The sequence below is a fragment of the Fragaria vesca genome, linkage group LG2 (assembly GCF_000184155.1).
Source record: "Fragaria vesca subsp. vesca linkage group LG2, FraVesHawaii_1.0, whole genome shotgun sequence".
NCBI lineage: Eukaryota > Viridiplantae > Streptophyta > Magnoliopsida > Rosales > Rosaceae > Fragaria > Fragaria vesca.
Window position 1 is genome coordinate 19,050,438 of NC_020492.1, and position 21,458 is coordinate 19,071,895.

Consider the following 21,458-nt stretch of genomic DNA (forward strand, 5'->3'; position numbering starts at 1 on the left):
TCGGTCCCCAATTTGTTGATCGTGTCTTTGTTGCATTCTTATTTTAGGTTTCAATAGAATGACGTCTTTTATCAAAAAAAAACATGGTAGTGGATTAATTAATGACCATATTACCCTTACGAAACAACCGAGTTATATTAAAAAGCAATGGGCAATCTCGACCTTGACACCAAGACAATCACTACGCGTTGTGGCGCGGTGAAACTTGCGAGTTCCAATAGAACACATCCTTGTAGGAAACAAAGAGCTGACGCGAGCAGACTTGTTCGACTACTTCTACTCCCTCTTTGATCTCCGAAGCCTTAAACCCCCTTTGTCGATCCAAACTGAGTCCTTCTTGCTCACTCACAAATGGGCAGACAGTGGAGATTAACATTGACGGCGTTTTTGGTTCTGGGTTTGTCTGCAACGTTCTGTTTCTCCGCAACCAATCAGCCCCAGACCAATAAGAAGTCGACCCAATTGCATAGCTTTGGTTCTTCTGCCGTTTTTCCTCTTCAGGGAAATGTTTATCCTCTTGGGTATCTGATTCCTTTCCACCTCTTTGGTTTTTAATTCAGATATTTCTTTGTTTTTAATCCACAGCTGCACGATTGAATCTGTGTGTTGAATTGTTGTGATTTGTGGAGCTTGTTGGGATTATGCTTAATCTTTGATTTGTTGTTTGATTATTTTGTAAAGTTGGTTTCTTTTTTATGGGTTTGTTGACCAGCCTTTGACTATGTTTGTGTTGTTGGATTCTTTATCTGTTCTTGGATTGTGTTTCTCTTTTTCGTTTAGATTTCTGGGATTATGGGTTTTGCTTGTTTCTGCTGAGGAGTTGGCTTTTCGTTTAATGGATGGTTAGAGACTTAGAGTTGTGTTTTTCTGTGCTTAACTTTTGTAAAGCCTTTTCTCTTTTTTATTGTGTGATTACTTTTGTCACCTGAACTTGATCACTGTCCTTTCTCTTTTTTCTCATCAGAAGTTTGATATCTTAGATTACTTTAGAAAAGGTCCAAACTTGCCAGTCCCCACCCCCTTTTTCCTTTCTTTATTTAGTTTATTTTGCCTTCATATTGGATTCCCTGTGCATATTGATTAGATAGAAGTACATGGTAGTGTTTCTGTTTCTGTGTTTCATATCATATGCTCCCCTCTGTGATGTGGTGTATGAAAATTTACTGAATTTGATTGTGATTTCACTCCGCAGGTACTACTCTGTGTCCCTCAGCATAGGCAACCCAGGCAAGCGTTTTGACCTTGATATTGACACTGGAAGTGATCTCACATGGGTCCAATGTGATGCTCCCTGTACCGGCTGTACGAAGGTAAATCTTTTATATAAATAGTGAGATTGCTGTTATTTTGATGAATATGTTCTCACATATTGATTGTGTGTCTGTATCTTTGTATAGCCCCGCGAGCATCTTTATAAACCCAAAAACAACCTTGTCCAATGTGAAGACCCTCTTTGTTCAGCATTTCACTTACCGGCAAGTTACCCGTGCAACACCCCAAGTGACCAATGTGACTATGAGGTTGAATACGCTGATCAAGGTTCATCTCTGGGTGTGCTGGTCAAGGATTACTTTCCCCTGAAATTCACCAATGGCTCTCAACTTGGGCCTCGTTTGGCCTTTGGGTGGGTTTTTAGTGGTTTTTTTTTAATATCCCCTACCAGCATTATAGACTTCAGATATTCCTCTTGTTATTTGAAACCCATGGATTTCATAAACATTTTGATGTGAAGTCTAAGAATGCAAGTAAACCAAATTTTGTGCAATGGATCAAGCTTGAAAAGAGAGCGTCTAAGCCTAGCTGCCTATTCAGATTCTGATTCTGAGCTAAATCTTATAGTGTTTTCTGTTGCTGTTGGCTGCAGGTGTGGATATGATCAAAAACATTCTGGTCTAAGCATGCCTTCCACCACTGGAGTTCTTGGCCTTGGTAGTGGCCAAGCCAGCATTGTTTCACAATTAAGTCGCCTGGGTTTAACTAGAAACATAGTTGGTCACTGTCTAAGCGGGCAAGGAGGAGGATATCTATTCTTTGGGAATGATCTTGTCCCTTCTTCAGGAGTCATGTGGAGTCCAATGTCACACAATTCATTGGAGTGAGTATCCCCCATTTATCCCATGTTCTTTCTAATCGAGTATAATGTCTAATCTGTATTCATCTTTGCCTATTTCATAGAAATCACTACTCATCTGGACCAGCAGAACTTGTCTTTAATGGAAAGCCCACTGGTGTGAAGAGCCTTAACTTGGTTTTTGACAGTGGGAGCTCCTACACTTACTTCAATTCCAAAGCTTACGAGGCATTAGTTAAACTGGTGAGAAGAAACAATTGCCAACCATTCTTAAGTTAAATGTTCAAATAACTTGCAGAGAAACTGACCATCTTTTCATGTGTTTAGTTGAGAAACGATTTGAAAGGAAAGCCACTGAAGGACGCACCTGACGACAAATCCCTGCCAATTTGCTGGAAAGGCAGCAAACCATTCAAATCTGTTCGTGACGTACAGAACTATTTCAAACCCTTGGCACTGAGCTTTACAAATGCCAAGAATGTTCAACTGCAAATATCACCTGAAGCTTATCTCATAGTTTCAGTAAGCAGCCTAATTTATCTCTCATTACCTCCTTTTAGTACTTCAGAGTAGAAAGCGCCTGAAAATCATATCTGACAAATTCTTATTTTCAGCACCATGGCAATGTCTGCTTGGGGATATTGAATGGCTCAGAAGTAGGACTGGGAAGTATGAATGTCATAGGAGGTATACTGACAAAAAACCACAGTAATTTCTTTTCTTCTCTTCTGTTGTCAAATCCTAATATTTTTCTTTTGTTCTGTTTGCAGATATTACTTTGCTAGATAAAGTTTTGATATATGACAATGAAAACCAGCGAATTGGATGGGGTCCTGCAAATTGCAATAGGCTTCCCAAGTCCTGATCCTTACTTCTACAAATTATTTTTTTGCCTTAATGTCTGGTGAGGGTTTCTCATCAGAAAACTCTTTTTTCAGTGTAGATCGTGAATATTGTGAAGGTGTTTCCCGGCATTTTGTAGCCAGTTTGGGCATACTGGAAGAGCATTGTCCTGCTTTTGCTTCTGATGATCAGTAATGCCATGTACAAAGAAGACTCCATTCCAAAAAGTAAATGCAGAAATCTCCCTACGGGATTATATGAAGCAAATACATGTTACAACTTTTTGGTCAGAAGTATTAAAGTAGTGTTTGTCTATTAGAAGCAGAAAAAGCACTCGTCCTTGGTATATGTCTTTTGGGCTTGATTGCCTCTGTAATAGAAGTTACAAGCTGGGAAATGTAAGTGGGTATATATCCCAATAGATAATACATACATTCACCATATATATAATATTCTTGGTTACAATCCCCTAATTAGTCACAAAAACTTAAGTTACTAGACAATTGCATCTCCTAGAATATTGCTTCCTCTAGTGAAGGAAAGCAGTTGATGTGGTTACTGTTACCAAACTGTACAAATCTGATTATAATCTGCTTACTACCTGCAAGTGCGAAGCAGCAAAGGTAAGTTTCATCAGTTCTATCCTCTAGTTCATGCCGCTTGTATTCCATGGTTTTACGCATGAAGAATTCGAGCAATGTCTAATGAGCAGTATAGCAATGTGCATTTGCTAAAAAAAATATCGGGGACAAAACAAACCTGAAATACCTAACTCCGTGAATCTGGGGATTCTGTATAATTAAGTAAGCTCAGCTCGCTATAAGACACGATTTGCACACTGCACATAGGAAATACCCAACATTATCTATCAAAGTTATGACTCCAATAAATAATTTTCATCACGGTAACAGGGTATCAATCACAAATACTTTGATCCAAGCAACAAATATTCACAACTGCACATGATAAGCCGAGTACCAAATATTTTGCATAAGTTGAACAATTTAAGTGTAAATGAAAACAAAAAATCGTCCCTTTTTTCCTTCTAGCATGTAGATCATAGTTGAGCAATAATTATCAACAAAAGTAGACAGAAGAATCACCTTTGCATGGCAAATCTTTGTTATAGCCTCGACATGAAGGTTCTGCAACTGTTCGAGAGCGGTGACATCCAGACCAGCAACATCTTCACCCTGAAAATACATAATATTTTTAAATTCTATGTTTCAATTTGAGAAATTTTTGACAATTAATATATAAAATTAGATTGTGATGAAAATAAAAAGATATCAGCCCACAGGATAATTCACGAATATACAGTAAACTACTAGTGACTGTACTTTCACCAGAGCAATTAACAAGGAACATACCTTCAATATAGATATGTAGGATTCTAGCTCTTTGCATCGTCTCTTTTCTTCCAGATAGCTGGCTCTTAAACCTTCTAATGTACCCATCTCATTCAAGTTTTCACTGCTTTCATTGTATTTGAACATAGTATATGAGTGATTACTAGATGGCACATTCCCATTTCTTGGTCTTGTATGTGAACTTTCAGTCTCAAGAATCCCTTGAAGTGACACATCCTCAGCATTATTACCAGACTCCCTCAATTTTGCAACCCGCACCCACATATTTGCCAGCTCATTTTCCAAGTCAGATTCACGTTGTTTCACATTCTCTAGTGTTTTCCGTAAATCATTTTCTAACTGATCTCTCTCATATAGTTCTTTTTCCAGAGCAGCTTCTCTTTGACATCTCGCACTAAGTTCCTTCTGCAGCTCCTCAAGCAAAACTACATCCTCTGACTTTTTATGGAATCCATTAGCTCGAGCCCCATTTATACTATTTTTCTTGAAATCATATGAAGTAGACCTTTGGTAACAGTTTGATCGGCATTGAACTTCTTTTGCAACAGCAAGGTCACCAGTCAGCTTGGCGTTTTCATAAGAAAGCTTCGTCACTTCTTCAGTCAAGTTTCTAAGCTCCACTGCTGCAGCTGAAGCCAACTCTTTGGCATAGGAAGCTTCTTCTGAAAGTTTCAGATTCTGAACTTCAAGTCCCTCCTTTTCCTCAGACAGTATCACATTCTCTTGTTTCAGATCTTCTATTTTAGAAGCCTAAGAAAACAAATTGCAACGGCATTGGTGACCACGTAGCAATATAGACAGCAAAAACCAAAGGAATAAAAAGACAAAGGATATTGAGTTTCCTAGAGCTGAAGATGCCAGGAAAGAGAAGGAATAACCTGTGCATGGATTTGGGAATTAAAGTATGCATCTTTGCTGCACTCTTTAGAGTCCTCAAGGGAAAGGATTCTGTTTAGGCTCATCACACTGGTCGGTGTATTTTCATCAGCACAGGTTTCTTCACATGGAGCAACCCTATCTCTTTCATCATTGTTCTTTTCTTTAGAACTAAGCTGTTGTCTTAGCAGCAGAATTGTCTCTTGCATTTCTGAGTTTTCTGAAATCTGTAAAAGTGACATTATGATAAAGCACTTGAAAAAAAAGAAATCAAATACAAAAAAAAAAAAAAAAAAAAGAGAGAGAGAGAGACGTCGCAAATCTATAATAATACCTTCATCTGTAGTTGCTCCTGAAGTATCCTATTGTCCGCTGTCTTGATCTGAATGAATATACCAGGACCAAATTAATCAACTTAGTAAAGGGTTTGAGCATTTATTATAGAATCATCCATGGTATGAAGATATAAATATAACGAACCTCAAGTTCAAAAGTTTTCTCATTTAACTGAGTCGTAAGCTTGGACAGAGCCTACATGAGAACGGAGCAAACCGGTCAGAAAGCATAAAATGATGCATCACTAAAATATTTGAAACCAGCAAATTTTTGTTAAGCATATTTCCATCTTTCAACAAAACAATTACATGACACTCAACAAAACAATAGAAACCCTAAACCAAGAAGGCTACAAGCTCATTACGATATAAGAGGATCATATGAAATGTAGTTCTAGTCATCAATAGGATGATACTGGCTAAGGTCTGTAATCAGAGGATTTCAGGTAAAAGTAGAGTGAACCATTTTTTTTCTTTGTTATTAAAAATCCCTTGCATAATTGATATTGTTATACTTAAATACAAAATATCCCTCACGTAACGACATGTACTTGTTTTCTTGTTCCCTTGAAATAGCTTAACCATGTGAAATGAAAAGGACCGATGAACTTTTACCTTTTTTTATGGGAAGAGAATTAAGAATCAAAAGAGGGAGACATGTTAAAAGGCGCCACTAATGGTATGAAAGTTTTAATAATACAATAATCACACATGGTGAAGAATAGTATCTTTTGTACGTCTAATTTTGTATAGGCCTAATTAAAAGATTGTTTATCAGATTATTATATATCAATCTAAATTTTTACATATAGAAAGATATGTTTATCCAGCTTCTCTTCAAATCATCAGCAGAAAGTATAGTTACCTGAGACATTTCACTATTGTTCGACCTATGCGGAGCCATCTCAAGTGATCCAATCATTCGTTGCTCTAGAACACGTATCTGAAACTTCTTTTCACTGATTTCATCCTTCAACTTTTGCATTTGTTCCTATTTTTACCAACATTAGCATCAAACATCACCGTAAAGATACCAATCAGATCTAGAAATTTGTCACTACAACTTAACAGAGATTTCTTACCCTGAGTTTTGAATCTTCTGGGTCGGTGGCTGCTTGCTCGGACAACCTTTTCAGAGAACTTGTACACAATGCTACTTCCCCAGCTAACATTTTCACTTGCTCACGGAGGAGATCCATTTGATCAGTTATTGTGAACCCAGTCTGTGAAAAATTGGTTTTAGCAAATCCAGTTAACATTATATTTTCATGCTACTGTGTATTGCAAATGCTACATGTCACTTTATATTAGACTTGCTAATTCAGCTGACGCAGTGAAGAAAGAGAAAGAAAATACCCTATTTTAACAATGTCTAATACACCAGCATGCATGCATGCACAATTGATTCTTGTTATATCATTCCCGGAGCTCATAGTCACTTGGACCATATACTTATCTACTGAAAGCAAGAACTAAAAAATGGATAGGACTCCCTTACTGGAGGCAAATGGCAACCACCAACTGCAGCACCAAACAAATCACCAGCTTGGGTTCTTTCTGGAAATGAGTCGATGATGGTATGATCATCTCCCCTTCTACTGACAGACTTTCTTCGTCCATCCTTCAAATCATTGGAGTTGACTCTATTTTGAGAAGAGTTTGAACAAGGTGCTGGTGAACCACTAGTAGAAGAGCTCTCACTATCAGCACTTGGTGATAATCCCATGAGAAGCTCAGGTTTCTGTCGAGAAAGCAGTTGAGTTTTGTCTAGATGAGTGTTCAATCCATAGAATATTAATCTACTGCTACAATAATGTATATTAGAGGAAAACTTAAATTAATAACCAAGTTTAAGTAGTGTATATTGATGGAGGTGTGATGAATATATACTAATATACAGAGTGGCTGAATTAACTGACTTGTAACTTTTTGGGAAATAAATAACATGGCTTAACAATATATCTGAGCAGTCAACTTAATTATCCAACAACAGTTCATCCTTTTTATGTTAGGCCCACCTATATATATGAAGCTCAAGTCAACAAGACATGCAATTGTTTCTTCCAAATATACAGCTGTTCCTAACATATAAAGGATGCTGTCTAGACAATAGCAGACAAAACAAAAAAATGGATTCTAGATATTACGAAATCAAATTATGAAATTTCTTGGAAAGTAGAAATTGAGTTATATATCAGTCCATAAGTTTTACTGATCTCAGAATGAAAGCAGAGTAAAGAAGACAACCAAGGTGTTGCTTAAAAGTTAAAAGTAAGTATTGACTCAAAAAGAGGAAGGGGGATTGTCATCACAATAACCAAATGCTATTTTTTTTTCCCTTCTGAAACAAACTCTAAATGTATCAAAGCGATACTGAAGTCAGCACTAAAGAGACAAATGAGCACTCACTTTCAGTTTAAACCATCCGAGCATTCCACGCCTTCTATTTCTTTTGTAATCCTTGACCAACTCATCAAGATTAGTGACATCATCCCTTCCTTCCACTGAAAGCTCGGAAGCGTAACTTAGAGCATCATCATCAATCACGTATTCCCGTTTTTTATCAGGCAGATATGCTAGCTGCATTGAAAATGGGTCATTTAGTAACGTAAAGAAGAAGATCACAGCAGTGGTTTACAGTTTCTAAATTGAGAAATTCAAATCCTAAAACAAGTTCTCACTCAAAACAAAATTCAGTAAATCTGTAATCCATCTTAAATGCTGAACTAGACCATGTACCTCATCTTCCCCAAACGAATGCCTCCGTCTATTGCTGGGCCTTTCAGATATGCCATGTGGTATGGTATTTTTCGTGGAGACTAAGATTAGTTTAGTCAGACGTTGTATTCTTCCCATTAAAGCTGCCTTGGCTTCTTCCTCCTCTTCCAATCTTGACCGCAGTCTCACCTGACCAGCTTCCAGCTTTTACATGAATAAAAAAAAAATCATTAGATGCAAACAACAAACAGGGAGAAAGACAAATGGCATTGCAAATTTTCTTTAGGATAAAGAGAAAGTAAAAAAGGAGAGTGAGAGTGAGAGAGAGTAAGAGAGAGTGAGAGAGAGAGAGGATCTTATTCTTTTAACCCTCATATATTTTCATTCATATATGATAAATTTGTTATTCCCTAAACGTTATTAAACCTCAGATCAATAGGATAGCTTGTCAAGCTGTGTTACTATTTCTCAGCTGTTTAATATATGGATGGCTGAAAGGCACAATGCTAAGATGCATCTCAATGTATCTACTCTAATGATTCTTATATAGAGAAATGTTACCTCATGTACTTTTGATGAAGACATCAGGATAGATTTTTTATTGATTTCCATTAAAGCTTTACCAATAGATAATTAAATATGGCTGTAGCTGCACAGACCTGAAGCTTCAAATTAACCAGGTCTTCCTGAGTAGATGCCGGTATATTTGGAGTTTCCATCATGCCACGTTTTAACTGCTGAAGCTCTTCCTTTAAACTGGTAATTTCCCTTTGATACTTTTTGATAAGAGACTTTTCATCGATAATCTAAATGTAAACATAAAGAAAATGAAAGATTAACATTGCACCATTAAAACAAATAAATACTAATACCACTTGAGGAAAAAAAAAAAAAGTACAAACTGAGATTCACCTTATTTTGAGCAGCTTTTATTTCCACATACTTGCTCCGGTGTGCAAACTTCAGTGTGTTGTGCGTCTCCTCAGTATTGCTAGAAGCAGGGGTCAGAGTGCAAATGAGCTAGAATGACCATAACAGGAACATTTCCCAGCGTTAGTAACTACGTTGCTAGTAAAAAGAGACTTCACATGACAACTAATTGAATAGTCACAACCAGAAAGTATGATTATATGAAGACTGGAAAAGTATGAATTGAATGGGACTTACAGATATACGACCATGACCACTGAGGGAGGACTGCAACAAACGGGTGAGTTTTGAATCTCGATAAGGAATGTGAGTTGCCTTCCCATCTGTAAGTTTAGATATCACCTGCAATAACAAACAATTATTAGATTAAAAGAAAAAACATTCAAATCTGTTGCAATAATTTCAAATGAGAGCATTTAATAACCAAGTGCAATCATATATGCACATGAAAATTCTTGAGCTCTACATTCTAGCATATCAGCTGTGGTCATTCAGCTCTCCCATATCATGTCATGAATAGCAATCAAAGAAGACTATCAAGTAATCACCTTTTTAGGCACAATTGTACCCTTGAGTTGTCAATTTGACAGGGAATGGCATTGGGGAAGAAGATAAATATTGGCGAAATAAGTAAGTGTACATTTGTGTTTATAAGAGAAATTGTATTTATTGAACTCGTCGAACTGAAAATCAAAGACCTAAAATAAGCATTATCTTACAGTGCCAAGTGTGAGCAAGCTTTTATTGATGTAAGAGCCCTCCTTTCTCCTCAAACCAGTTGTTTCGGTTTTAGAACTTTCAGATCCTGCAAGATCAATTAAGTGCTGCCAAGGAATGAAGGAAATTTGAATTATATAGGGCTCAACATCAGACATTAAAGAAACTTGCACCAGATATACTACACTGTTGGACAACTCAAATTGAACTTCGAAGATGAACAACAGTACAAGAGCTTACCAACTGGGACAAAGTGACATCTTCTTCTCCATTTTCACCTCGGGGGCTGCTTTCAATAGTCTGATAATTTTATATATTAGCAAAGGTGGAATAACGAGCAATGCAATTGATACAATTATGATGACATGTTAAGTTGCTTGCGGAGGAATTCCTAAGCTCCATCATAATCAAGCATCACAAGCTTTTAATTGACAAAAGTACTCGACCAATGTATTTACAATTTAATCACATAGTAAAGGTAGTTACCAATGTGAATATAGTGTGGCTGCGACTGCTTAGTAGATTAAAATTGTTAGAACCAACATGTCTATGCTCTGCAAATCAACAGTAAAGAATGTTAAAGATCAGCTGCACAAGAGGTGGCTTGAAAAAGGTACAGAGAATAAAGGGATGGGAGGGAAAAGTAAATGCAAGATAGGGAAAAGGATAATATGTTCCTTAATTATGTATTTGTAACATTCGACTCACAAACATCACACAGAGACAAGAAAATTTACACCCAGAAGGTGTAGATTAAAGTGCGTGTTTCTATACCTTCTCCGGTTGCTATCAAGGAAAGAGCATGAGCAGGAGACAAAACAACTTCCTCTTTGATTCCTTCAACATAAGTTCCCTGTCCAAAAAAAAAGTAGCACTTTCAACAAAATTCAAAGGCAATATTTCGGATGGTTTCTTCACTCTAACAGTATATTATGCAGGTGAAAAAACTCCAAGTAACCAAACTATCCTCAAGCATCTCCTCTATTACACTAATATTTCCGTTCTGAACTATTTTCTTTTTGGGGGTGGGTTGATTTATTTCTTCTTAGTCATGCTATAGTCAAATACAATATGAACAACAGTTTTTAGGAAAGAAAGATAAATGAGTACATATAACTAAACGCAAACATATTTCAAGAGTATGTTTGACCATGTTAAGACCCAAGAAAAGAAAATGACTTCTAATTCTTTTATGATGAATATACACACCTGAGCATCCTCTCTTATTCGTAGGTTCTGTCCTGTTGAATCAAGTAAGTCGTTTATGACCTGTAAAAGAAAAAGGATGAAAAGCAACATAAGCTAACAAATACAACATAACAAAATTGGCTTCATTTTTGTGGAAAAGAATACAAGATTACACTGTTTTGTGCTTGGTAGAATACATGTACGTACATACTGTACATTACAACTACTTAAGTAAGCTTCGCATAAAGGACTTGAGAGAAGACTAACCTCATTGTAAATTTCAAGATATGAAACACGGAGAAGAAACTCTCGCCCAGGTGTCTGACATCATAAGAAGGTTGAAGTAAGAAAATAATCATTAAATAAGTAATGCGAATTAGTTTAGGAAAGCATCCACAACCTCTTGTATGATTCCAAACACATCCTTCACTGCCAGTGGAATAATACCAGGTGACTTCTGCTCACCCTGTATCACAAACCAAACATAAAAATTTATACTTCATAACTTGCAAAACCTAAAAAATAAGACAGACAATTTCTATGACAGAAAGGTCAACTCAGAACATGAGCAAGACACTGCCTGGAAGGGGGATTTATCATAGTGAAGAAAGAAAAACAATCGGAAGGCATATCAATCTTTTTCAAGAAATCTATCTTCACAGTGGTGAATTGTAAACATTGCAAAAGAAGGATAAAGGCCGCACATGACGACTTGTATCAAAGAACTATAAAATAGGTTGACCAAGAATGACTACTGCTTACTACATATACGACTGCCAACTTACATGCATTGTGTGCGTCTTCCCACTACTAGTAACGCCATATGCGAATACAGTACCTGCGCAGAAACAGAGCACCATCAAGCCAACAGCAAGTTCCACCTCTTCACCATACACATAGTGACATACACCTTAACACATTTGTGTTCGTATAGGTCACTGACTTCAAATGCTAAATGTAAGCCTTCAATGTTATTGAAAACAACTGACACCAAAATTAAATATATTACCATTAATCCCTTCCATAACACCACTGACAACTTGCTGTGCCGCGAAATCATATACATGGCGCGTCGTCGTTGCTGGACCAAACACTCTATCTGCCACACCCCCACAAATAATATAATCAGTCACAAAACCGAAAACTCTAACCACTCTAACTGAAAGTCCTTAATCTCGAAATGTAGCTTATAAGTTAAATGCTCTTCTCTATACAAGAAGTTTAACAAGTTCATGAAAGTAGATTCGCAACAAAAACAACAGTAATTAAAAAATTGTGAAGAAAATAAAAAAAAGTTACTAACCAAAGCCATAAGCAATGTTAGAATTGAACTCATTCCTCACAGTATATTCCCCATCTGCATACCAAGCAATCTCGTCCCCTTTGTTAATCTCCCGAGCACTGCACCAAACTCAAACCCCACACATTTCAAATTTCAAAACTTTCAACAACCAAAATTTCAAAACAAATCGGTGACGAAGCTCCACCTGAGGAGCCCAATCGTACCTGAGGGGGCGAAACCTAACGGTGACGGCGACATTCTCCTTAGCCTTGGAGACATCGGGCGGCGCCGGCGGGCTCAAGCTGGAGGCGGAGGCCGGCGAGGCAGAGGCCTTGGACGGCGGCCGAGACGAAGACGTGGACGAAGGCGTGGCGGGACGGACGGGAGGCTTGGACGGCGGCGCCGGAGACTTCCGGGACCGGAACGGCGAGATTGAGGATCTCTGGTGGGACCTGGAGGCGCCGGAGAACATTGCGGCGGTGGGGTGGGTGTAAAGAGAGGAGCTTTGATGTGTAGAGAGAGAAAATGGTGGAGGAGAGAGAGAGAGAGGCGTCGTGGGGATTTGGTTGAGAGTTGAGAGGCTTGGTAGTCCTCCTCCTCCTCCTTTTTCCCTCCCTCCAAAAACAAAAGCTTTGGACTTTGGTAGGAATTACTGGTTTTCTTTGAAATTATTGTTTTGGCTGCTCCTGCTTGGCTGTGGGTTTCAATGAGGATGGAATGTCGGAAATGCCCCTGGGAAGGTACTTTTTGGAGTTTTTGGTGATATAAGATTCCGGGGAATATTAGTGTTTGGCCTTGGGATGGCCAGTGCCCATCTCTATCTGTGTTTTTTGTTGGGGGAAAATTGAAATGCAGGACTTACTGTCAGTTTCATCCATTTTCTGTTGATTTTTCAGACCAAACATATGGATTTCTCTTTTTCTCTAGTTATCCGATAATGTTCGATTATAGGAAATTAGGATATTTTATGAAAAAATACATATATACACGGCGTGTAAGTTTAGCAAGTAACAGATTCTTAATTACAGACATACAAAGTACTAGATTTATGTGGCTCCAGTTTTGCTGAATTTGCGTCACCATGTTACAGGGTTCTTTTTAAGTTTAAATTCAAGTTAATAAAACGACATATGTGAATGAATATCATGAGGTTTTAAGGGACAAATAATTCGTGTTGCAGCATAAAAATCTTCGTTCTATTGATGAAGGCATGACCATTACAACTGCTAGGCCTAGTGGATCCAAAATGTGATCAATTACTCTTTTAAGTTTTGTGTTTCTTCTGATGATCCAAAGAAAAGGGGGAAAAGAATGGTGAGTTGTCCTCTTTGATGTTGTCGTAATATAGATCGTCATATTGCTAGTTTCAGAGTTTAGAGACTACAGAGTCAGAGACACTGATGGAACTTTATCAAATTACAGAAAAGCTAGCGATCCGGTATTCTATCAGTGGGAAAAGAAAAAAAAAATGGTGGAGGATTTTACATCAATAACAATGGCTGCACCCTCGTTTACTTGCATACATTCTCAATGAATCAGAGCTTGTTAGGATGTGATACAGGGGAATCAAAACAACAAAAATTGTGGTGACTATCTTAGATAACAGATGAACAAGTGAGGGAAATTAGCCTTTATCCCAGATTTTTAAATATTTATAATAGAGGACTCCATTAGCCTTTAGATCCATGCCACATGTGACCGCCTAGATGCGCCACATGTCCTCTTGGCCCACATAAATTATTTTGCTTTATATTTTTTCTTTTTACTCAGGTTTAATTGCCTTACAGGAAATAGAACTTGGGCTCCAAAATATCAAATTTCAAAAATTCAAATGGAAACCATTTGGTGCATTGTGGTTGAGCATCATTACTCAAATGCTGGTTCAGATTTGTAATAACTAATAACCAAGTCAGAACATATATAATACCATGGAATCTTAGCAGGCATTTTTCAGAAATGTCTGCAAAATACACACATTACTAGCTTGATGTAAACTTGTCTCGGTACCAAGTGCAGAATCACATTACATAACCCACAAACTAAGTAAAATTATTTTCGAAAGACTATTTAATGATCCGAGGCTGCTTGTAAGCTCCTGCTTTGATAACATGAAGTTGCACTACTCCTGGCTTGACAAACTCAAAGATGACAGTGTCCCCAGGTGAAGCTTGGTTTGCTCTGCAAATGTTTGGCAGTCCCGACCTTATCAGCATACGACCGGCTTCAGGAGAACCACCGACTGTAGCTTTCCAGGATATCCCAAATACATCTTTAATCTCTAAGGTCATCCCAACCCTATAACCTTCCTTTCTGATTACTTCCCTCGGCACATGCTACAATTTGGAAAACATTCATATCAGGAGGGAAAGTAAGGAAAATAAACAAATGAGCAAGTTATACTAATTTTCAATGTCTGAATAAGATAACAGCGCAAGGATAAGAAAATAACAACACATTCATGCCACCCAGAACTGTTTTCACTCCAATGATTCATAGAGATACATTATACTTCAAAAGTTTCAGTCATTAACATGTAATGGATCTTTCAAAATCAGTTATACTGAAGAAGATGTTTATGCATCAACATAAAACGAAGCCATATTTCATTTCCTAAGTAAACACATGGAGCATAACTCTGGTCACTTTTGATCCAATTATATTGTCCTTCAAAAGAATCAAGTTGAAGATGAATGTTGCAATTGTCGTTTACGTAATATGGCTACTTTCTTTGAAATTATTTGAAATCAAAAGAGGGAAAAGGTTCTTAATATAACAGAAAAACAGTTGGCTTCGCGTATTGAGCGACTGAGTACTCACCACTTCATACAATGAATTTGTCCCCAAAGTTCTGTAGACAAAAGGATTCTCTGATTGGAACGGAATGAAAATTTCTTCTTCATCATCAACTCCTGGTAAATTAAAATGCAGTAAAAGAAGAAGTCAGTACAAAATAACACATAATCAAAAACTTTCATATAAGCAGTTGAGAAGTAAAAATGAGTATATCCTAGCAACTTACCCCTTCGTTTCTCAGCATGACCGTACCTTCTCCTTCGTAACTTATCACTTCTTTTAGCAGCATTACCATTACCGTTACTCTCACTACTGCTCTTAGCTGCTTTTACATTCTTCTCGCAGAAAGTTTTACCATATATTCTGACATTGAACATTGACACACCATCATAACTGAAAATCAGAAGATCCCCAACTTCTACAGGATGATGCTGCACAAATTTCTCCCACCCCCTATGAAAAAACATCTGATTGCCTCTCTTTCCCAATTCCACATCCCAATATTCTCCACTAGGACCTCTGAGACGATGCGGTGAGCTTGTGTTCAATTTCTTGATGAATGCTGAAGGTATACGCTACAAAAGTACCAGATTCTTAAACACATTTCATATACTTAAGACCACATATGAATCCAAGCAATGTAATTACTTTTAGACCATGTTCTTTACAAAAGATTGATAAAACTATAAGTCTATATCTAATTGCAAACAGACGGAAAATCTCCACAGATCAAGTCTCTCCAAAGTATATGCAGGTTCTATAATCACAAATTTATACGCAATTATCTTACACGAAGAAAGAATTTTATAAATTCCTAAAAAGACTGTATGTCTGGGAAAAGTGTTGAAAGGTGGAGTGAGCCCCCTTTTCTCTTATATGCAGAAAACTCTCAATGTTGTATAACCACATGAAGGAAGACTCTGGGAAGCAGTTTATTGTTATATGGATATTTGCAAAAGAGGTTGAGATTCCTTGCCAAAGAAACATCATACTACACCAGAAGTGACTCAAACACTTCAAAGACCAGTAAGCTACTTATCTTCAAATGAAGTTTCATGAGTGTCAACCAGAATCATTCACGTATAGATGAAACTAAGGACTCTCCTCACTTTATAGGAGCCGGATCCGAAACTAAGATCTTCACAGAAACAAAGAAAAAGCTTCAGATCAAATTACACACTGAAAAAACAATAGGGAAACTTTGGAGATTTCTTTTGGAAGTTTAACTAATAAAAATGCTCAAGAGATTAAGAATTACAGACAAAAGCATTTTTCTGTTTTCTTTTCCCAAAAAGGGTTATGATAGTTTAAATAACCAGTTCACTCTGTTATAATGTATAAACAAGTGCAGATACTAAAATCGTACACTGCTGAAATTCTTGGTGTCACGAACAAGATCTGTGTTTTTCAGATACATAAGATTATATCATACACTACAATTCTGTGTTTTTTAGTGCCAAAATGATTGATAATAATAAAAGGCTGCACCATGCTTCTTACATTTTCAGACCAAAAACTTTCTTTGATTTGAACTCATCCACTCAAAAATCCTTCTATATCTCAAACCAAAAGAAGTAAAAGATATACATTTTATTTGCAAAGTTACCATTCATTTCTGAGATGTAATGGTTTGAAAGATCACAACTTCATGACAAAGAGAAAAAGAGAAGGCAGCAACATACACCAGTAACAGTAAATGAAAAGAGAAAACAAGAGATCAAAATGATACCAGTTGCCGAGAAAAATCATCCTTAAGGCCCTTGAAAAATGCTGGTCTTCTTGCTGAACGCTGAATCTTCCTAGCCATTGAGGCTGCCCTTGTCCAAACTTCCCAAACTTTCAGCTCTAGAGTTGGAACAAACAAGAAACCAAGGTCAAAACAGAAGAAAGAAGGTAATTTCAATACTTATTTTGAAGAAATAAAACTGATCAACACAAATGTGAGTGATATCAAAACCAAAAATCCTACCCTTCAACCAAAAGAGGCAGAAACAAGAGAGGGAGGGAGGGAGGGAGGGAGGGGAGAGAGAGAGAGAGAGAACCTTGAAGCTTGAAGAAGTAACAAGAAAGCTGTAGAAGAGTATGTCTTAATAAAACCAAATGTATGAGCAACGACAATAAATGACAATGGAAGTAAAAGCTAATAAAGAAAAAAGGCTGAAAGAACTGAGCACAAGGACACAGTACACACCAGAGCAACCATTGCCAAAAGTCCATGAAACACAGAAGTAACCACCTTGCCATTGGACAGAAGAAGATAAGGTAAAATACCCTTCTTGTCCAGCTATAACTGAAGTCCTCCGCCATTGGCCAAACCCCCTGTGCATGCTGCATTAGCATTCATCATCAGTTATGACTGTTTTGGGTTCTGAATCCTGAGCTCTGGTTAACCTTCAAAACTGTCTGCCTATTCTTGTGAAAGGTTTGCTCTGTGTTGTTTGATCTTTTTTGATTGCGTGCAGAACGCGGTTTCATTTTCTGATGGACTCTTCTTTGTTTTCCTTAATTATGCCTCGGGTTTGTTGTTGCCTCTCTTCCTAGCATGGTCAAGGGACTCAAGGCTGAAAGAACTGAGTCTACTAAGGTTTTTTTTTTTTTTTTTTTTTTAATTATTAAACTGAGCACAAGTTTTAAATCCGTGAATAACCAAAATTAATACTTAGGTCGAAATTCAACCGTGACATGCTCCATGGTTTCATGTGAAGTTGCATTCTTGCACAGATTGTTTTCACCTTCAAAAGTGTATTTTTATGATTTCCAACTAACAATAGTTATAGAAAAATTGTATCAGGTCTTCGGTGTTCCGTCAACATGTTTACAAATGATAAGCTTTTTTTTTTAGAGCAAACAAATGATAAGCTTATGGTACATGATAAGTTCAAGAAAAAAATAGCGTTCTGGTCACAATCCTACAAGCTTCTTATCCGGTTTCATCGCCATGGTAATTTCTTTGTAAACGTAAAGATAACAGTAAATTATTGATCACTCTATATACCTTGAGAGCGTCAATAGTTTAGTACATACGATTATAGTTTGAATTCTCGGATTATCAAATAGCACACAATGTGATTACTCTGTTAACTATCCATCTACTATCTCCGTTAAGTTACTAATGTGACGCTTCTTCCATGCAGCTAGATGCATATCATGTCAATGGAGCGTTCACTGAAAAACCATTAGCCTATTTTTTTTTCTCCTCCGATAGAAGATCAAAATCATTCGAAGCCAAATTTGATACGATTTGGTTTAAAATCTGACATTATAGACGAAAAACACTCTTGACGTTCTTCAATCTGAAAGGAAGCGTTAGTAATGGATAATCCGAAAAAATGAAATGAAGACGTCACCAAAGTATTTAATTATCAAAAACCTAAAAAATAAAAATAAAAATAAATAATAAATAATGAGGAGCTACAAGAGGGTAAAATCCCGCCCTCAAAAGAATCTAAGTTGGCGCCATAGCCTCCCCAAGATCACTGAAAACCTCGACTCCGAGTTGACCTAAAACCCCATATTGGGCTGACCATGGCTGAGCTCATCACTCCCATGGACATCGACGGCGACGATACCAACCCCTCCTCTCTAAAACCCAACAACGACAAGGGCAAAAACGTCGCCGTTTCCGGCCCCATCCACGGCGAAGCCACTCCTTGGGTCGAGAAGTACCGCCCTCAGTCCCTCGCCGACGTCGCCGCCCACCGCGACATTGTCGACACCAGTAAGCCATTCCCTAACCAAAGATTCCACCTTTATCTAATTTTCAAGGGTTTTGCTTCTGGGTTTATGCCTCACTTCACTATCTCAGTTTTTTACTTTAATTTTTGGATTCATGGTAAAAATTTGGAAGCAAATGTGTGTTATGCATGGTTAAATCTGAGAGTAGATGAATATGGAAGACCAGTAATTTCCAATTTCACAAAAGTGAGGAGGAATTAGGGTTTATGTATGTGTTGCAGTGAAATTAGGGGCTTAAATTTGGGTAATGTCTTGTGGTTATGGTTCTATTTGGTTGTTTGGGTTGTTTGAATGATGGACATTGTTGTTGTGGTTGTGTTGAATAGTTGACAGGTTGGCTAGTGAGAACAGATTGCCACACCTCCTGCTGTATGGCCCTCCTGGCACTGGGAAAACTTCGACAATTCTTGCCGTGGCACGCAAACTCTATGGTGCACAGTATCGTAAGATAATTCTCGAGCTGAATGCGTCGGATGACAGGGGAATTGATGTTGTGAGGCAACAGATCCAGAATTTTGCAAGCTCACAGGGTTTGTTTGGGGGGTATGCATATCACGGAAAAAGGCTCTTTCGTTTGTTTTTTGGGTTTTCTGTCGTTCTTTAATCTTGGCAACTATCTAGGCGTTTTGGTTTCTGGCTTAAAAGCACTGGATTGTAACTGATTAGTTATGGTTCAGGGAAACGGAAAAGGTACCTGTGAAGTTGGTCTTACTGGATGAGGCAGATGCTATGACTAAGGATGCTCAATTTGCTTTGAGAAGAGGTATAAATTATTTGTTATGCGCTATATTTTGTACATTTCTCTGATTCTCATTTGTTTTGTATATTTTTTGGTGCAGTGATTGAGAAATACACGAAGAACACTAGGTTTACACTGATCTGTAACCATGTCAACAAGATTATTCCTGCGTTACAGTCAAGATGCACACGTTTCCGGTTTGCTCCACTTGATTCTTTTCATGTAAAAGACCGACTAAAACATGTTATAGATGCTGAAGGGTAAGTATTATTTTTATAACTTTATTGCAGAGTGCAGAACTTGTGCAGATGTGAGTGAATGTTAAAATTTGGTAAGTTATCTTTGACATTTTGTCCATTGGATTACAGGCTTGATGTATTTGAGAATGGCTTAGCAGCAGTTGTACGGCTGAGCAATGGTGACATGAGAAAGGCTCTGAACATTCTGCAGGTTATAATACCTCTATTACGATGTTTCTTTTTTGTGTATTTGTGTGTTCTTCTTTTTCTTCTGTTTTGTTTCTCTTATAAACGTTAGAATATAATGAATTACCATTTGCCAAATTAGTCATGTGGACTTGTAGACTTTTTAACAACTTCTGTTAAGCTATTGGTCATATTTCAATGTATATTTTTATCATACGTGGATTGTAAATAACACGGGCAGTTCTGCTTCACTGTATGCAGTCAACTCATATGGCTTCACAGAAGATAACAGAAGAAGCAGTATATCTTTGCACAGGAAATCCATTGCCTAAGGACATTGAGCAAATATCTCACTGGCTTTTGAACGAGTCATTTACAGAGGCTTTCAAACGTAGTCACTTCCTTATTCTCTTATTAGTCTTACAAGCAGGAACAGTATGTCTCAAAAGTTCTTTTTATGCATAAGTTACAGACTTCTTCTCTTGCAGGAATTTCTGATATGAAGACAATAAAGGGATTGGCCCTGGTAGATATTGTAAGAGAAGTGACTATGTAAGTGTGCTTTATTTTCTATATTTCCTCTTGGTGCTTATTCCGTAATCTCATTTACACTGCTTTATCTGAACAGGTTTGTTTTTAAGATCAAGATGCCACCAGATGTTCGAGTTTTGTTAATCAATGATTTAGCTGACATAGAGTATGTATCTCCGTGCCTTATTCTCGTTTCATTTGCTCATCATTCTTTCAATCTGGGTTAAACACGTAAACATAAATGGGGCCCAAGCTTTTGGCACATAATGAAGAATAGAGGTGGCTCAGAAAAGTGTAGCTTAATCTAAATCAATATCTGCCATGTATAGTATGGTTGATATTAAGGTTAAAGCATTCACTAGAGAAGCACTAATCTTTATTACTGAACTGGTGGAGCATAATGCATTTGCAGAAGTTATTGTCAGGCTAGGATAGGTTTGAGTGGTTGTGGTCAACATGCTTGACCTATTGTTGTTATTAGCCTTACCAAATTCTTATACTTGGAAGTTTTAATCGATATAGTATGATTAGTTTGTTTATTAATCAGCACAAGTTTGATTAACATTTGCAGGTACAGGTTGAGCTTTGGGTGCAACGATAAATTGCAACTTGGATCAATAATTGCTACTTTTACGAAAGCTCGCTCTGCACTTGTTGCTGCTGCAAAGTAGTTATGCTGGTCTTTTTGTGGCTTTTGATTGAAGTCAAAGAATGTGAAGAGTTATGTCTTTAGTTTGAACAGTTGAGACTTAAGCTTTGGTAGTAGTTTTCACCATGTACTTCTGATGTGCACAGCATTCCTCAGATATTCACTTTCTTTTGTTGTCCTGGTCTGCTTGCTAAGGTTACTTAGGCTTCTTTTTACATTCAGTCAATTTTAGTCCTGCTAATCGCAAAGAGGCGGT

At 37.4% G+C, this 21,458-nt stretch overlaps 4 protein-coding genes across 4 annotated transcripts; 2 read left to right on the forward strand and 2 right to left on the reverse strand.

Moving 5' to 3' along the window:
* Positions 1–249: 249 nt before the first annotated feature.
* LOC101312307 (aspartic proteinase Asp1-like) lies at positions 250–3,382 on the forward strand. The gene is made up of 9 exons (XM_004290841.1): positions 250–521; positions 1,193–1,310; positions 1,398–1,624; positions 1,865–2,095; positions 2,176–2,314; positions 2,399–2,593; positions 2,686–2,758; positions 2,842–2,929; positions 3,010–3,382. Exons 1-9 carry the CDS (start codon positions 352–354, stop codon positions 3,107–3,109), a joined length of 1,341 nt encoding a protein of 446 aa, XP_004290889.1. The 5' UTR covers positions 250–351; the 3' UTR covers positions 3,110–3,382.
* On the reverse strand, positions 2,936–12,802 carry LOC101305141. The gene is made up of 26 exons (XM_004292662.1): positions 12,555–12,802; positions 12,352–12,449; positions 12,058–12,147; positions 11,834–11,886; positions 11,449–11,514; positions 11,316–11,369; positions 11,070–11,129; positions 10,635–10,713; positions 10,347–10,414; positions 10,101–10,160; positions 9,863–9,967; positions 9,381–9,485; positions 9,126–9,233; positions 8,873–9,019; positions 8,235–8,417; positions 7,905–8,075; positions 6,994–7,236; positions 6,578–6,718; positions 6,361–6,486; positions 5,641–5,691; positions 5,495–5,542; positions 5,163–5,387; positions 4,285–5,034; positions 4,018–4,107; positions 3,674–3,752; positions 2,936–3,515 (listed from the first exon to the last, which is right to left on the reverse strand). Exons 1-25 carry the CDS (start codon positions 12,800–12,802, stop codon positions 3,732–3,734), a joined length of 3,390 nt encoding a protein of 1,129 aa, XP_004292710.1. The 3' UTR covers positions 2,936–3,515; positions 3,674–3,731.
* Positions 12,803–14,393: 1,591 nt separating this feature from the next.
* LOC101305435 (B3 domain-containing protein REM10-like) lies at positions 14,394–16,930 on the reverse strand. The gene is made up of 4 exons (XM_004292663.1): positions 16,853–16,930; positions 15,350–15,698; positions 15,148–15,239; positions 14,394–14,663 (listed from the first exon to the last, which is right to left on the reverse strand). The coding sequence occupies exons 1-4, from the start codon at positions 16,928–16,930 to the stop codon at positions 14,394–14,396; spliced, it is 789 nt and encodes a 262-aa protein (XP_004292711.1).
* Positions 16,931–18,555: 1,625 nt separating this feature from the next.
* On the forward strand, positions 18,556–21,381 carry LOC101312015 (replication factor C subunit 5-like). The gene is made up of 9 exons (XM_004290840.1): positions 18,556–18,841; positions 19,185–19,392; positions 19,536–19,621; positions 19,698–19,857; positions 19,966–20,047; positions 20,284–20,413; positions 20,511–20,574; positions 20,651–20,719; positions 21,125–21,381. Exons 1-9 carry the CDS (start codon positions 18,649–18,651, stop codon positions 21,222–21,224), a joined length of 1,092 nt encoding a protein of 363 aa, XP_004290888.1. The 5' UTR covers positions 18,556–18,648; the 3' UTR covers positions 21,225–21,381.
* Positions 21,382–21,458: the final 77 nt, after the last annotated feature.